Below are 16,363 nucleotides of genomic sequence, written 5' to 3'. Positions count from 1 at the left end.
AATACCTACAGTCGCGCCCCCTTATGCTTCTTGATTAATTTGTTACAAATGGTCGTCCTCTCGTCGGTCATGTGGATGACCACAATTTGGGGGATGACAAATTCTACTCCATAAAGAATCCATCTTGAAGACAAAAATATTGCATATAAATGATCCTTAGAGATCGAGTTTGCACGCTGATGGAGTGGTAGGCAAATGTGAATGATGGGGGTGAATTTCATTATTCGCGCTCAGGCGGTCTTAGATTTCGCAGTGGTAGATTCCAAACATGGGAGATCTAAGCAATCTTTCAAAAATATACATTAATGACATCCTCTGAAGGATCAAATAATGATAAATTATAACTGTGAAAGTTTAATTTGTATTTATAACCAGCTACCAGCACACTGTTCTGTTCTAGAAATGAATTTTTCCCAAGTGTTTTCATAAGTGTCCCCTTCCCACTTGGATGACCACAGCCAGATGCTGCGTGTCTTCTCAAGTCCCGAGTCTCGTGCACGGCATGTTTCTCCTGGGCAGTGAAACCTCTCTCTCGCTTTCCGCCCACAGAGCTCAGAGTTCTACAAGGTCACGACTGAGCAGTATCAGAAAGCTGTTGAGGAAGTGGAAGCAAAGTTCAAGTAAGTTCTGAACAGTCTTGTCACTATTTACTGTTTCCGATGAGCTAAAACTGTGCAGAGTGCTGCTTTTTGACCGGAGGAGGTGCTGAGCAGTCCTCCGGGTTGCTTGGAAATGTACTTGGGTGTTAAGGAGCCGGGTTTTCTACTGCCCTGGAATTCAGACGCAAGGAGTGGGCATTTCACAAGTGCTCATTGCCATTAGCTCTGTTTTATGTACTAAAGAGAAATGGAAAGTCATGGAAAGTAATAGAACTTCCATTTGGAATAATACATAAGGTAAGATGCACTTGATTATGAAGGAGATGTTAAATTACTGCTTCTACTAATGGAAACGTAGAAACCTTCCACTTTTGTGACGTAAAAGGATGGGCACGTCCAAATTTGGGTATCCACCTTTTTCATGTCAAAGCTCTTTTCATATTTCTTCCCATGTACCTTATATGCATTTAAAGTGCAGACTTTACCTTGCCCTTGATTATGAAGGCACTGTTAAATTGCTCCTCTATTAATCCTTGGGATGCTTTAAATGAATGTTCCGTAATTGATGGATCAAAGTGTCTTGTGACCCCTGGCCCTGGCCCTGGCCCTGGCCCTTCCCTCTGCTGCCAGTTCTCGCATTAGGTATGAAGGCATCATTCAGAATTTTCATGAGTGTCTAAATGGTTGCATTGTGTCACCTCTGTTAGTAACATACTTGCAAATTACTGAAGCAAAAAGAGGTGTTGTGACAGGTTTGGTTGAAAGATTGGTTGGGGTCTGACCTTCTTCTGTGCATATGTTTGTAAGCATTTGATGACATGATTAAGTCCGGGGGCGGGGGGGAGTCATTACTTTTTGCTTTCATGCAGGTTGTGCAATAATGGATGTTAATGTTAATTTAAATGATACTTTAAAAAAAAATCCTTTTCTCATGATGGCGGTGTATTTAAACAAACAGAAATCTCCATGTTCCAAAGTAAATGTTCTTTTTCGAGATTAGAAAGGCCCTCCACGAGTGCACCGCATACCGCCCTCTGACAAGCAGTCTTATGTATCTTCTTAATTTAGATGTAGTGGGTATAGATTTGACTTTTAAAGAGAAATCTGCGTATTTGAGTTTTGCATTTTTCTTTTCCTATAATTGTTTGTGGGTTGGTTTGTTTTTTAATTTTTTTTATTTCATTTTATTATTTTGTGTGTGTGAACCATCAAATCGGATCTGACTGGTACAGGAGGAGATTGCCCCTCCTTCTCCAGCAGAGCATCTGGTGGATTTGAACCGCATACCTCTGGGATTGCAGTGAAGCTTCTTACCACTAAGCCACCCGAGCTCCCTCTTTTCCTGTAATTGTAAAACAACTTCTCTAACTTTGAACCTTTCAATCTCAGTACTGTGAGAACTTTTCACCTGGCACTCTGGCCATTCGGGGTGTTTTTTAATTATTATAAGATGATAGTAATACAAATACTTAACAGTTAAGGCAAGTAAAAAACAATCGGTTCTGACTAGAATGATCTGTGAAGACTTGCTAAACGAAGATGTTTCATTTGAGGCCTGATGAGCGCCCAATAGGTGGGAGACATTCAGAAGGAAATCGTGTAAGTAGTTAAGACCAGTGGTTTGCCTGAAAATAATGTAAGATAAAACTGGGAAGGTAAACGCAGTCGTAAGCAATCTGGTCTTTGTTGGGAAGCCATCGGAAGGTGACTGGCGAGGTGAAGAGCTCTGGTGGCAGAATTCTCTATGCATTGTGCTCTTAAATGAAGGGTCAGTGCCTCAAGCCCAGCAGCTGCTCCTTGGGAGAAAGATAGATGGTGTACTTGGGAAAAGACTTGGAAAGCCAGTAGCTAGTAATTGACTTCGCAGCTGTGCCTGGGTAGAAATATTAATCTGGCGCTTGATGGAAGTCATGGGAGAGAAGATCCAGAAATACTAACTGAAAGGTCTGTGCAAATGTTAACGAAAAGAAAGCAATAGATGCAAAACAGACATTGCAGGACAATTTGGCTTGAATGAGAGGTTGCTTGGGTACATGGAGCAAGGGAGAACCAGATACGTGAGCTTAGCAAATGGGAAAATTGGAAGGAGCGAGGCTTTCAAGAGCAAGCAAGCAGCTTGGTTTTAGATGAGAAGATTGATCTCTGAACAATCTGCCATGTCATCAGCCAGGCCTAGGCTGCTAGAGAGGGAGGGTCATGAAAACAGTGACGTGACTTGCCTGCCAAAGGACACAGCACAACCCTGCCGTATGTGACTTAACTGCCGAAGGCACAGCGCAACCCTGCCACGCGTGACTTACCTGCCAAAGGACACCCTGCGTCTGTACCATACGTCAGGCTTAGGTTTCAGCAGAACCTCAGCCACGTCATTCTCTCTCAACGTGTAAAGGTTCTGTTCTTTAGAAACTACCGTTCTCATCTTATAAAACTGCAGGAAAGAATTTGGCATTGCCCAAAAAGGAGTCCTAGTTCTTGGGAGGCCACCTCCATCCCGCAGGGCTCCAGAGCGATGGGAGTGGCTTTTGTGATTCATGATGGGCTCCAGAAAGCATACCCAGTGGTTTCTGCTGAAGAGTCCTCTCTGAAGGGCATCCACCAGACTTTGGGCACTGGGGACTGCAGACTTAGCCACTTGTGAGCTCAGCTGTATCTACAGGATAAAGTTCCAGTTAGAAATGGCCACGGAAACTTCATGGGCAGCCCTCAAGTGGACAGTGCTTTTTTTTTTTTTTGACTGAAAGTTACAAATGATACTGATTTTTTCATTCAGTCGTTCATGCACGTTTTGTTTTATAACTGATTGCAATTAAGATAATGAATTTCAACATTTGATCACCCCCTTATTGTATACTACCTTTCCCTTCACTCAATTTACATCTATTTATTTTTACTCTTCTGGTCCTCCTTTTCCATCCCAGTGCCCATCCAAGAATGAGTTTATCTGTGTGTAAACTTTTGCTTGATTTAGCCATTTATGTTTGTGTTCTTACACCCTGATAGTCCTTTTGTGATGGATTTATTTCACTTAGCATAATGTCTTCTAGATGCATCCATGTTGTGTAATGTTTTGTGAATTTCCTAATGGTTTTTAATGTTGCATAGCACTTCCTTGTGTAAATTGTACCATAAGGTTGGGGTTTTGGGTTTCTTAGGGTTTTTTTTACCCCTTTGATAAACATTTATATTGTTTCCATCCCTTTGCTGTTGTAAATAATGCTGCGGTGAGCCTGGGTGTGCATATTGGAAGCTCATATTCCTCTGAGGCATATACCTGACTGTGGGATCGTTGGATTAAGTGATATTTCTGTTCTCAGTCTTGTAAGGTAGCACCAAACTGCTTTCCCTCGTGGCTGCATTATTTTACACCCCCAAGTACTCTGTTTATCATTGCACACACCTTGATGCCCAAGAGCTGCCCCTCCTGAGGACCATGGAAGCTTCCGGTGGGGAGCTCCTTCCCACTCTGACCTGTGTCTCCTTTAACTCTGTCCTTTCCCTTAACAACCTAGAGCTGTGAGAGTTGTGAGTATCCTAGCTTTCTGAGAGCACTTCTTTTTTTTTTTCTTGTTATTTTAATGTTTGTTTTGTGGGGTTGTTTTTGGTTGGGTTTGGGTTTGTTTGTTTGTTTGTTTGTTTTTTCATGAAAGTTTACAGAGACTTAGGGTTTCTAGTCAGTCTGAGAGCACATCTTAGCAAGCCCAATAATGGTTTGAAGAATGCCCTGAGCTTGAGACTGGTGTCAGAAGTAAGGTCTGTCTTGGGGACTGCGCCATCAGACTTTGGTTACTTCCAAGTGCAAGCAAAAACCCAGGTTTGAAACACTGAAGGAGTCTCCAGCACTGGTTGTCTGGGGAGTAGCTTTCCCAATGCCATTTTTTTCAGCAATTTACCTAGGAGACTACTCTCCCTTGAACATCGTGGTTTAGATTCCCATCTAAAATGAATGAATGTTGGAGATGCTGACCTGCTCAGTGGGACCGCTGTGTCCCTTTAGAATTCTGGCGACCTCACAATGCCGTGACCTTTCCACGTTGTCCATGGCTGTTGTTCAGCAGAGCTTCCTTGTGGCCCGGCCAAGTTGCCGCTGTCTGTGTGACCAGTGAGCACCTGCACGCACCTGACCACCTTGAATTTGAGCTCAGCTGGCCTCCTAGGCAGCAAGCTCTGAAGGATTTTGAAGCCTTGTTCACTTTATTTGATGGAAATAATAGCCACATTAGCTATAGGAGATGCATGGCTTTTAAAATTTCACTTCAAGGGCACCATTACATACGTGAGAGGAAGCCACACAAACCTTTGGAAATAGAATGCTAAGAGCATCTGAGGCTGCATGTGATTAACACGTACAGATAACATTGAGAAGAATGGGAATCCCAGAACCCGCACATCAACTCAAAAGCAGTCATGCAAGCAGAACACAGGGCAGCTGTATCACTTAATATCAGGGAACGTGTGTGTCAGTGTTGTATCTTTTCATCACACCTTTTCAATCTGTTTGCTGAGCAAATAATCCGAGAAGATGTACTCGATGAGGAATGATAAGGCATCCGGATTGGAGGAAGAGCCACCAACAGTCCATGTTATGTAGACGACACAATCTGGCTTGCAGAAAGTAAAGAGGACTTAAAGAACTTACTGCAAAAGATAAAACAGTCTTTAGTATGGATTATTACTTAGCATCAAGAAAACCAGTAAGCAACATCTTGGTAGATGGAAAAAGTTTAAAGTTGTCAATGAATTCATTTTATTTGAAGCAACAGTCACCACCTCTGGAAACAGCAGTCAAGAAATCAAAAGACATATTTCATTGACTAAATCTACTGCCAATATTATTTTAGAATTAGGTGTTGCTCAGACAGCTCCTAGTCATAGCGACTTTGTTTCAGCAAATTGAAACTGCCCGTGATCCTGCAGCATTTTCACAAGCCCCTTGTTGGGAATCACTTCTTTAAAGTGTAAAGAGCAAGGCCATCACTTAACGACTAAGGTGTCCCACTGAGGACACGGTATGTTCATTTGCTTCAGATGCTCACGAAATTTGGATCGTGAATTCAGGAGACCAAAGGAGAATTAAGATCTTTCAATTGTGGTGTTAATGAAAAATATTAAATAAGCCAGGAAGTGCTAAAAAAAAATCCAACAAATCTGTCTTGGAAGAGATACAACTAAGTGTTCCTTAAAGGTGAGAATATTGAGCCTTTGTCTCCCAGACTTTGGGCATGTCATCAGAAGCGGCCTCTGTGTGGGGAAGGACTTCACGCTTGGAAAAACTGGAGGGTCGGCAAAGAAGGAAAAGATTGAGTGAGCTGCATTGGTGCAGTGACTGCGGCATTCCGTGTAAGCAGAGGAGAGCCAGTGACGGTGCACAGAATGGGGCAGGAATTCGTTCTGTGGGAAATAGGGTTGCTCTGAGTTGGAGCTGACTAGACCATGTTTGTCACTTTAAAGGCTAAGGTGCATGTGATCCAAGCCATCATTTTGTAAATTACTTGCTATGCATCTGAAAGTTGGACAAGTGAACAAGGATGACGGAAGACGAATCAATGCCTCTGAGTTGTGGTGTTGGAAAAGGGTACTGAATATCTCATGAACTGCCAACAGAGCATATAAATATGTCTTGGAGAAAGTGCAACCAGGTTGCTCCTTGGAGGTGAGGATGGTGAAGCTTCATCTCACACACTTTGGGCATTTTGTTGGAAGGGGCCAGTCTTTGGAGAGGACATCGCACTTGGAAGGTCAGCCGAAGAGAGGATCCCTCAATAAGATGGGTTGAGACAGTGACTGTAGGATTGGGCTCAGATGGGTTGCAGATGGTAAGGATGGCACAGGGTAGGGCACAGGGATCCAATCCATTGTTCATAGGGTCACTAAGTCAGTTCGACAGCACATAGCAACAACAACAACATAATTAACACTAGTCGCATTGATGCTAATGGAATAACCTTTGAACCTTTAATTTACCATTTTGACAGTAAACTGTAAAGCTTAAGAAAGCTTATTTTACCTCCTGTTTTGTCAGCATTTCATTAATTCAGAACTTCGCTGTGGCATCTCTTGTAAGATTTGAACATGCAGCTGTGAGGAAGATGGGCAGGGTCTTAGCCCGTTGCCGTGAGGCCAGTTCTGAACCCTAGAATGCACTGGGGCTTTGCAAGCATGCTGGTTTCCACAGCTTTTCCCCTCAGAATGACTCCTGGGTTCCAACCACCAGCCTGTTGGTGCTTAGCCAATGTGCCGTCCAGACTCCCTTAATCTTCATAGTGAAGACGTATTTTAAATCCAGACTTGTACAGTGTTAGGACAGTAGTGTTCATATTCAATATCAAAGTATTTAAAAATAATGTCACATACCATTGTTTCCATAGGAATTAAGGTATTTTGAGGCATGAAGTTTGTGGCGCTGTTTATTTTCCTGTAAGAAGCTCCTTCTCCATTGCTATAAACCTAAACCATAGAGAAAGAGCCTGTTGTTGTTATGTGTCGTTGAGTTGCTTGCAGCTCATAACGACCCTGTGTACAACAGCCCTGAACCCTGCTCTGTCCTTGCCAACTTGACTGTCTCTGACAGCCCTACCCTCATTAGCCTGGTCACTGAATTAATCCATCTCGTCGATGGTCTCCCTCTTTTTATCCCTCCACCCTTCCAAGCAAGATGTCCCTCTCCAAGGACTGGTCCCTCCTTGCAGCATGCCCAAAGTAAAATCCAGTCCTATTGTTGTTTGGTTTGGTTGGGTTGGGTTGGGTTGGGTTTTTTAACACATTTAGTTCAGAGGAATTTCTTTCTTTCCCTCAGGCCAGTTAAGACAACCCAGATCAGCCCTTCCTGTCTATTATCTGTTAAGTGGGCAACAACCTTTCCCTTATTCTAGTTAGTTCCTAGTTGTTGTTGTTGTAGTTTACCATCAAGTCGGGACCAACCCATAGCTGACGCACTGGTGAGTTTTCAGAGGCATTTAATCGCAAGGAAGGAGATTGCCCATCCTTCTCCCACAGAGCAGCCAGTGGCCTCAAACTGTGTGCCTTCAGGTGTAGTGCAGCTCTGGCCACTAGGCCACCAGAGCCCCCTCGTTCCTAGTTACGTGATACTAAAACCAAACCCAACCCAGTGCCGTGGCGTTGATTTGAACTCACAGCCACCCTCCCTCGGGTTTCTGAGGCTGCGTGTCTGTAAGAGCAGACACTGGCCCGTGTTTCTCTCTGAAAGGCCAGTGCAGACCTTGGCTGGAAGCTCAGCACAGTGTTCTGCACCACCAGGCGTCCACGTTATATGTTTTCGTTTGCTGTTAGGTGACGTCAAGTGGACGATGACGTGGTAACCCATTGAGCAACAAGTGGGGCCTTAGCGCTGTGCTGTGCGGTCCGACCCCACACGCTCCACGATGGAACCTGGTGTTACAGTCACTGTGTCAGTGCAGTTCCTTAAAGCTCGTCTTCTCTTATGCTGACTCCCAGCCTGGTATCAATGATTCACCGGGATCCACAAACACCACCCAGGGTAATCACAGTCAGGAAATTCAAAGACATTCTGCATTGGGGTAATCTTCTGTCAAGGACTTCTTCAAACTGCTGACGAGCAACAGAGACAGTGTAAAGACTAAGGTGTGCCTAGTCCAAAATGTGGTATTTTCACTTTCTTCTTATGCATCTGAAACTGGGACAATAAATTAATTAACTAATAAGACCAGGGGGGAAAAAGATGCCTTTTAACTGTACAGTTGAAGAGTAGTGAATACTCATAACCTGTCAAACAAGCAAATCTGTCTTAGAGGAAGCATAACCAGAGTGCTCCTTAGTGGCGAGGGTGGTGAAATTTCAAGTGTGTTGTCAGGAAAGGCCATGATCTATAGCTTGGCTTAATGACCTCCATAGTCCTAATTCATTAGCCACTCTCTTCTCCCATGGAAGGCAGGGTACTTTTCCCTGAGGATTGCTCTTACCTTTTAGCCTGGTTCCTGGGTGATAATCTCTAAACATTTGGAATTTCCCCAGTGATTAGAGTCTTTACTGTTCATTGAGGGCTCCAGACTACACCCACTTGAGAGTTTACACTAAAGGGTTGCACATGTTGAACTGGCCTTGCCAGAATGACCCTCAAGGTGATAGTGCAGCAGAAGAGAACGGCTGGACATCACCTTCATCCACACGGACAGCGACTGTCAATATTGCCAGTAAAATCTCTGGACACCAAAGCTCTCGTTAGCCTCTGGGGTGATGCGAGGCATCCATGCTCCGGAGGTGACAGGTTCTTTCAGAAGTGGAAGCTCCACGTTGAAGATCCTCCCAGACTGCTCCGTGTGTCTGCATGTAGCCCCTTTTTGCTGTGATGACACTGGAATTGGAAGTATACACCTGCCTTCTCTAAGTTCAGCGAAGCATTCCAGCAGATGCCAAGAAGCCAAGATGGTAATGGCAACTCCTGAGTTTGTAACCATCAGTTTAGAAGCAAAGAGTCCCTGATGCACATAGCGAGTGTCTTGAAGTCTTGGATGGACTTAGCATCTGCCGAGTCTGCCCTGTAACTTGTGGACTCTGACCTAGCCTTGGTGCTGAGGGTCAGAAGAAGAAAAGCATTTGCAGATCATGTCAGAGAGGGGATTCGGATTTGGTGTCCTAAGATGGTGCAGAGACACACATATACCGACTAAGTAATAGAACGAGATGGTAGATGAAAGAACAGCGTAGGGAGTATGCCTAGGGAGCTCTGCTGGCTTCCTGGTAAGGACTTGAACTGCCAACCCAAGGGACATGTGGCTTATCCACAGCTGCTCCATGAAAGAGAGATGGGCGGTCTCCTCCCATGCAATTTGCTGCCTCTGAAACCCACTGGAGAGTCAGTTCCAGTTCAGCATGGTACACAACAGCAACCATGCGTAGCACAGGTATGACACAAGGTCACTGTTCAATAACTGTTAGAGTTCATGTTGAATCCAATTCCAGTTACCAAATTGTAGGACAGAAGAGAAATCTGTGTATATTTCCAAATAAAATCTAAATGCTGTCAAATTCCCAAATAGAGTGTTAGAGGAAGTTCTTCCCCTTGGGGTGTTCACAGTCTAGCAAAGGAAAGTGTCCACGGAGCACTTGGGACAGACATTGGACAGCAGGGACCCAGGCAGCCTTCTTCATGATCAGCCTCAATATGATTTCGTTGGTGGATTTCAGACCATAAACCATATTGTTTTACCTATTTGTTTTTTTAAATGAGCTTCAGCAAGATTTTGCTTGCATGTGATGTTAATAATATCGTTCAATAAGTTCCACATTCTGTTGGATCAATCACCCTTCTTGGAAATGGGAATAAACATGGATCACTTGCAGTCAGTCTGCCGGGCAGCTGCCCCCAGATTTCCTGGTGATCACATCCAGGGCTACATCTGTCATTCTAAACATGTCATTTGGTATCCCATTGATTCCTGCCAATGCCTTCAGTGCAGCTTGAACGTCTTCTTTCATTACTGTTGACTCTTGAGCAAATGGTACTTCCTGAAAAATTACGTGTCAGCCAGTTATTTTTGGTACAATGACTGTGTATTCCCTCCATCTTCTTTTCATGTGTCCTGGATCATTCAGGATTTTGCCCATAGCATCCTAAGTATTGCTCCTAGGTGATACAGATGATTAGCATTCCCAGTTGCTAACTGAATGCATGGAAGTTCAAGTCTACCCAGAGGTACCTCAGTGGGTTACAAAATGGCCTGGCAATGGACATGCATTGACAGCCCCACCAAGCACGGTCCTGCTGAGACAGTGTAGTTACTGACATGACAGAGACTAACGGTGTGGTGGCGGGAAGGAGAAGCTGCCAGTGTATTTATACACACATGAATTTGTTTTTGAAATATAAAGACAAACAGCAAACAAATGTAAAAGCAAATATCAAACGAATGTCAGATGTGTTAAAAGACAATATAAATATTGTAAAGACAATCTGATAGCAAACAAATGAAAACCATTTTCAAGACAATTGCTATTTGAGCTGCATGGTGTCCCTCAGATAATAAAAAGAGCCCATATCTACCTTCTAGGGGGAAAAAGGACAAATATACAGAAGTATGGGGAGTGATACACAGCTTTTGAATGCATTTTTGGAGTGGTTCATTAGATGACTAACTTTTCCACTTGGCTTCAGTTTCTTTGAACATGAGGCCCTTGTAAAAGAATGTGAGTCTGTGAAATCGTACATGAATGCCATAATACTCCTTTGTGTGCCTGATTTTAGAAAGGGCTTTAACTTTTATCCTTGAAAGAAGTTGTTGAAACCTGACTTAGAAAGTTAGGCTCCTGAAAGTAGCTTGGGGTTATCCATATAGAGTATTAAAAGATTAGTTACTCTGTAGAAGAAGTTTAGGTGATTTTAAAATATCTGAGGGATGCTATGCAAAACTCTGAGAGATAAAGCGGATTTTGTTACGTATTACTCTGAATTCAAAGGTTTCCTCTGATACAGAGCCCTCTCTACCTATAAAATGTCCTTGACTCTTTCGGTTCCATTGTGACTTTCAGTGATGGGTCATTTCTCTTTGGCGTGTGATAGTAATCGCTGTGCCATCGTGAATAAGAGACGCTGAAGGCACATTCATGACACCAGCAGGTATCTCTTGTGTTCTCCGTAATTGCATGTGTGGATCATGGGCAGTTTTAAGCAACAATGTTTAAAGATCCTGCTTAATTGTCTGTAAAGTAATTAAGTAAGGTTTTTGACTGGCAAATTTATAATTGCGTTAGATACATATACACCATTGTGCCCGAGTGTCCATGTGACTCAGTTTGGAAATATTAGATTAATAGAACTAACTGTACCGCAGATACAGGGTTTACACTGATTAATAGTCTCGAAACTCTGCTAGAAGGTGCTCAGGTAAATTCATGTCACTTTTACTTTTCTGCTTAAACTTGTAATTAAAACTTATTTCAAGAGTTGGAGCTCCTCTTCCATATGACTGTGCCTCTGTTTTCAGTTTCTGGAATAGTGATCTTTGCCACTATTTCATCCACTCCCGCTGCCTTGTGGGATAACTTGGCTCATCAGAAGGATTAAGGTTTTCTATCATGGGGCCTGCATTCGTGTCTGCAGCAGCTGACGCGAGCCCTGGATGGATACCGTCTCTCACTCGCATCGATGACGACTTACAACCTCCTTCAGTGCTGTGTGAATGGATCCGATACAGCAAATGTGCGTGATGAATGTTTTATCTCTGATTCGCATTGATCAGTTTCTAAATGATCAAATGGTGGATCTCAGTGAGACGCTAATTCACATTGATCAGATTCTAAATGACCAAACTGACTTGATTTCTGCTGAACACAAATTGTATTAAAACAACATTACTTGAACATGCCGCTCTTGCTAACTGAGGAGCCCTGTTACCAGCAGTTACATTATAACCAGAATTATTGTATTAGAACCATGTCTCCTTTATAATGAAAAGTTTACACAAGAAGGAGGGAATGTCATATTACAGGAAGAACAGGGTTTCAGGCAAGGATTTGGGCTTTTACTAACTAATTAAATTCTGCATTTGTACTTGGGCTGGCTTTCCCCGTTTTTAATTCGAAGGGCTGTGAGCAGGAAGTACACCAGCTGTGGAAGTGACATTTTATTCCCGAGGGTCTCTGAGCCAAGTAACATCTTGATTATTCAGAAGAAGCCTTGGTAAGTGAAGAGGTGACATTCTCGATAGAGTCCCTCTTCCGGTGTCCCTCGTGTATCAGCCCTGTAGATGACGTGCCTTCGCAGAAGCACAGTGTTGTTGACCTCTGCTTTTCATCAGCTCACCTGTGTCAGCTTGTATCACACTGTCTCATACATTGTCCCAAATTTGTGGCTCTGTTCCTAGAGGGGCATTGCACTCTGAAATTGAGAGAAGTTGTTTATAAGTTCGAAGTGCTGTTTGAATAGGAAGCTGAGGGCAAGTACCCGTTTGGTAGAAACATCATCTTGATAATTCAGAACTCCCACTTCCCCAGGCAGGCCATTTATTACATCTTTGACTTATCTGTTCCATCTGTAAAATGTAAATGGTGCTGCCTTCTTCTGGAAGGCATGCAGTGCAAGCTGAGAAACTTTGTTTTTTTGTTTTTGTTTGTTTGCTTGCTTGCTGGCATATTGATATTGTGTTTGGAGTTATCATTAATTCTTAACTTTTAAAATGGTCTTAAATTGTTTAGTTCAGCTCTAGATGAGCTGCCTTTTCGAGGTACGTTGTGGATGCAGCTCTTGGCCCCTTCTGTACGTACCTTGGGGGTCTGTGGATTAACCCAGGTGAGTATAACTGCTTTCGAGTAAAACATTAGATCCAAGAACAGCTGTGTCATCAGTATTTCTTGTAGTATGTAGTTAGATTTAGTTAGGTCTGAACCCTAAGTGATGGATATTTTTGTTGTCGTTGCTTTCTTTAAGATTATCTGTTGCTAATTGGACGGGCTAGAACTCTCCGTGTAGTAGTTTCTTAGACTAAAATCTTTTCGGAAGTGTTGTCTTGCTATGTGTTTTCTTATAGATGAATTCGAACTGCTGACCTTAGTTTAACAGCCAGGTACTTGAGCATAGCAGTACCAAAGCACCTTCTCTAAGATTAAAGCCCTTCTCCAGAAAAAGAAGGAAATGCTGGTGGCTTAGCGGTAAGGAGTTGCTCTGACAACCTAAAAGTGTGTAGTTTGAATCCACCATCTGCTGCATGGAATAAAAATGAGATGTCTCCTCCTGTGCAGTCCGCTGCCTTTGAAAACACACTGGAGGGTCAGCTATGGGTGCATTCCAACTCAGCAGTACACAGCAGCCAGGAGAAAGATGGGCATCATTATTCTTCATAAAGATTTAAAGCCGTGAAGACCTGAGAGAGAGTCTATGACTTGACTTGGAGGAAGTGAGTTTGTGTGTTTGTTGTGATTTTTATTTAAATTTTATACAGGTTTACAAAGCTTACAAAGTTCATATACATTGTTTTACACACTGGATCTTTCCCATTTCCTTTCCCCACTCCTCCCTTCACCCATCAAGTTTTACGACCCGTAATAACCCCTCTGTTTCCTCCCTTCTCCCCCCCCCCACCCCCTTGGATCCTCATACACGTTTACTAGTTATCTTTTTATTTCTACGATATTGGTCTTATACAGTATTTGTCCTTATAGGACTGCATTAGTTCACTTAGCATAATGCTCTCCAGTCCCTCCCAACTTGGGTAGTGGTTTTCAACATCATTGCTTCTGCAAGCTGCATAGTATTCCATCATGTGAATGTACCAAAATTTCTCAATCCATTCAATTGTGTTTGGACATTTAGGCTGTCTTATGTTCTTGCAGTGATAAATAACGCTACTGTGAACATTGGGATACAAATCTCCATTTATGCCTCAGTTCTAGATTTCTCAGGGTTTATTCCAGGCAGTGGAATAGCTGGGTCATATGGAATTTCTATGTTCAGATTTTTGAAGCAATGACGAACTGCCTTCCACAGTGGTTGTACTATTTTACAATCCCACCAACTGTGTGTAAGAGTTCCTGTCTTTCCACATCCTTTCGTTTGGGTTTGTTTTGTTTTGTTTTTCTTTTTATTTTGTTGTTGTTTTGTCAGATCGGTCTCATTTGTCTGTGGATTTCTATTCATTGAGGTCAATCTCCCGACAAGCTCTAAGTTTTCTAAAGGTTAAAGAGGAAACCCGTTGATTACACATTAGATTCCCGTCCATGCTGCCTCCTTCTTCCTGTCTGTTCCCTGCAGTGTTAGCTAAAGTCAGCAGAGTCACATAGAACAGGTCTGTGCAGGATAACCAAGTTGGTGGGACTATGGGGTTGAAAAGGACAAGAACAGGGATGTGTGCCGTGGGCACACAACGTTGTCACTTTTACTAAAACGCGATAGAGACTGAAGCCCTCTCATAAGCACAAGCAGTGGGCCAGGAGGGCATCTAAAAAGGTGACAAGCCATGCTAGGTGCAGCTAGACAGGCCTGTCACGCCGCAGTGCGTGGCCTCAATCCTCGTGCACGCAGGGGCCGTCCACCATCTCCCTTCTTTTTCCACCAGCTCTGGATTTGCTACATGTAAATTCACAAAGCCAGCCTTGCTTTGCTCTGTGGCCCTAAGCTCCCGAATTCACGTTCCACGTGAGAGAACAGATCGTTCTGTTTCCCCTACAGCAACATTAGCATTGAACTTTTCTCCTTAATCAATACGATCCATTAGGAATCTAGCAATATCCTACGTGGTTAGATGAAATATTAATTGTACACTGTTAGGTAGATAAATGAGGATTCTGCCCAAATGCTACCTTGTTACCTTGTTTCTTTCTTTGTTTCCTGCTACTTTAAATGAGAACATTTTGCATTTTGCCGGTGCATGGTGTTTGGGAATTTGTTTATTGATCCTTGCTTACTTGAAGAATTAACTGAGCAGCTCAGAGTTCCCCAAAGGCATCACTGACCAGGATAGCTAAGTTTTTCCTTTTGCTAATTCTGATGAGAGTTCATTTACTTTTTAAAGCATCCAGTTGGAAAGAATTTCTTTGATTTCCCTTTGATGTTACCAGAGATGAGGGGAAATTATTTTGCTTTTTTGGAGTGCCACTCAGCAGCAGGTCGAAAGCCACAAAGCTTGTAGGGGGGCCAATTAGAGCTAATTATTGTCTGGCTGGCCTGCCACTGTTTGGAAATGTCCAGGAATACCTTTAGGATGGAGATTTTTCATTTTCTCCTTCTGTCCGATTTACAAAGTTAAGTATCTTAATGACTCAAGCACAGTTAAAAATGGAAGCAGAGAAGTTATCTATGTGTAAAACTGGTACCTCTCTGGATAGTCTCTGTGATATTATATAAAATAAAACCCCAAAAACTCCATGGCTGTGCAGTTTATTCCAACTCTCTGAGACTCTCCCTTGGGGTTTGAGGCTGTAAAGATTTACAGAAAACTGCACATCATTTTCCTGCAGAATAGCTAGTAGATTTGAACTGCTGATCTTAAAGTTAGCAGTCCAACATGTAATACATCACACGACCAGGATGTTACCTGACTTGTGGCGTAATGCAGTGTTGTCTAGTCACATTGATTGGCCCCAAGTTTGGCAAGCCCAAATGCTATCAATTTTTTCCTTGTTTTCAACAAGATAATAACTTACTGATATATGTGGTTTTCCATACTTCTCTAAAGTACTGAAAAGCAGCAATGTCAGTCTGGAGACTAGATGCACCTGATCCAGCCTATAGTCTTTGTGGCTACTTGCTATGCATTAGAGAGCTGGACAGTGACTAGGGAGGACAGAAGAATTGATGCCTTTGAGCTGTGGTGCTAGAGAAAAGTACTGAATATACTATGGACTGCTAGTAGAACAAACAGGTTCATACAGGAGAGGGTAAGACCAGACTCCTCCTTAGAGGCAAGGATTCTGAAGCTTTGTCTGACATACTTTGGACATGTTGCCAGGAGGGGCCGGTCCTTGGAGAGGGATGGCATGCTTGGGAGGGTAGAGGGACAGTGCAAGAGAGGATGACCCTCAATGAGATCAGTTGATTCAGTGACTGGGGTAATGGGGGTAAGTATATCAGAGACAATAAGATTGGCACAGTATAGAGCAGGGTTTAGGGCTGTTGTACATAGGGTCGCTATGAGTTGCAGGCATTTTGAAAGCACACAACAACAACAACAACATGCTGGGATGAAACTCAACAGCAAAACTAATTCTAGTTAAACACGTTTTCTCTTTGTTCATTTGGGTTCATGGTTACCGGTCATCTCATGGTTTCAGTCTATCAGGGATTTGATTTCTGATTC

General features: G+C 43.0%; 1 protein-coding gene across 1 annotated transcript in view; it reads left to right on the top strand.

The window, feature by feature from the left end:
* Positions 1–16,363, top strand: part of CHCHD3 (coiled-coil-helix-coiled-coil-helix domain containing 3) — a 332,794-nt gene that overhangs the window by 259,696 nt on the left and 56,735 nt on the right. Inside the window, exon 7 of the mRNA XM_006887200.1 lies at positions 550–620. Within this exon, the coding sequence (XP_006887262.1) occupies positions 550–620 (71 nt within the window). The remainder of the gene's footprint in view (positions 1–549; positions 621–16,363) is intronic.

This window comes from Elephantulus edwardii, unplaced genomic scaffold, assembly GCF_000299155.1.
Source record: "Elephantulus edwardii isolate Elephantulus edwardi_28Jun2011 unplaced genomic scaffold, EleEdw1.0 scaffold00055, whole genome shotgun sequence".
Classification (NCBI taxonomy): Eukaryota; Metazoa; Chordata; class Mammalia; order Macroscelidea; family Macroscelididae; genus Elephantulus; species Elephantulus edwardii.
The sequence above is the reverse complement of the archived record's forward strand: the minus strand, read 5'-3'. Positions and strand labels throughout refer to the sequence as shown.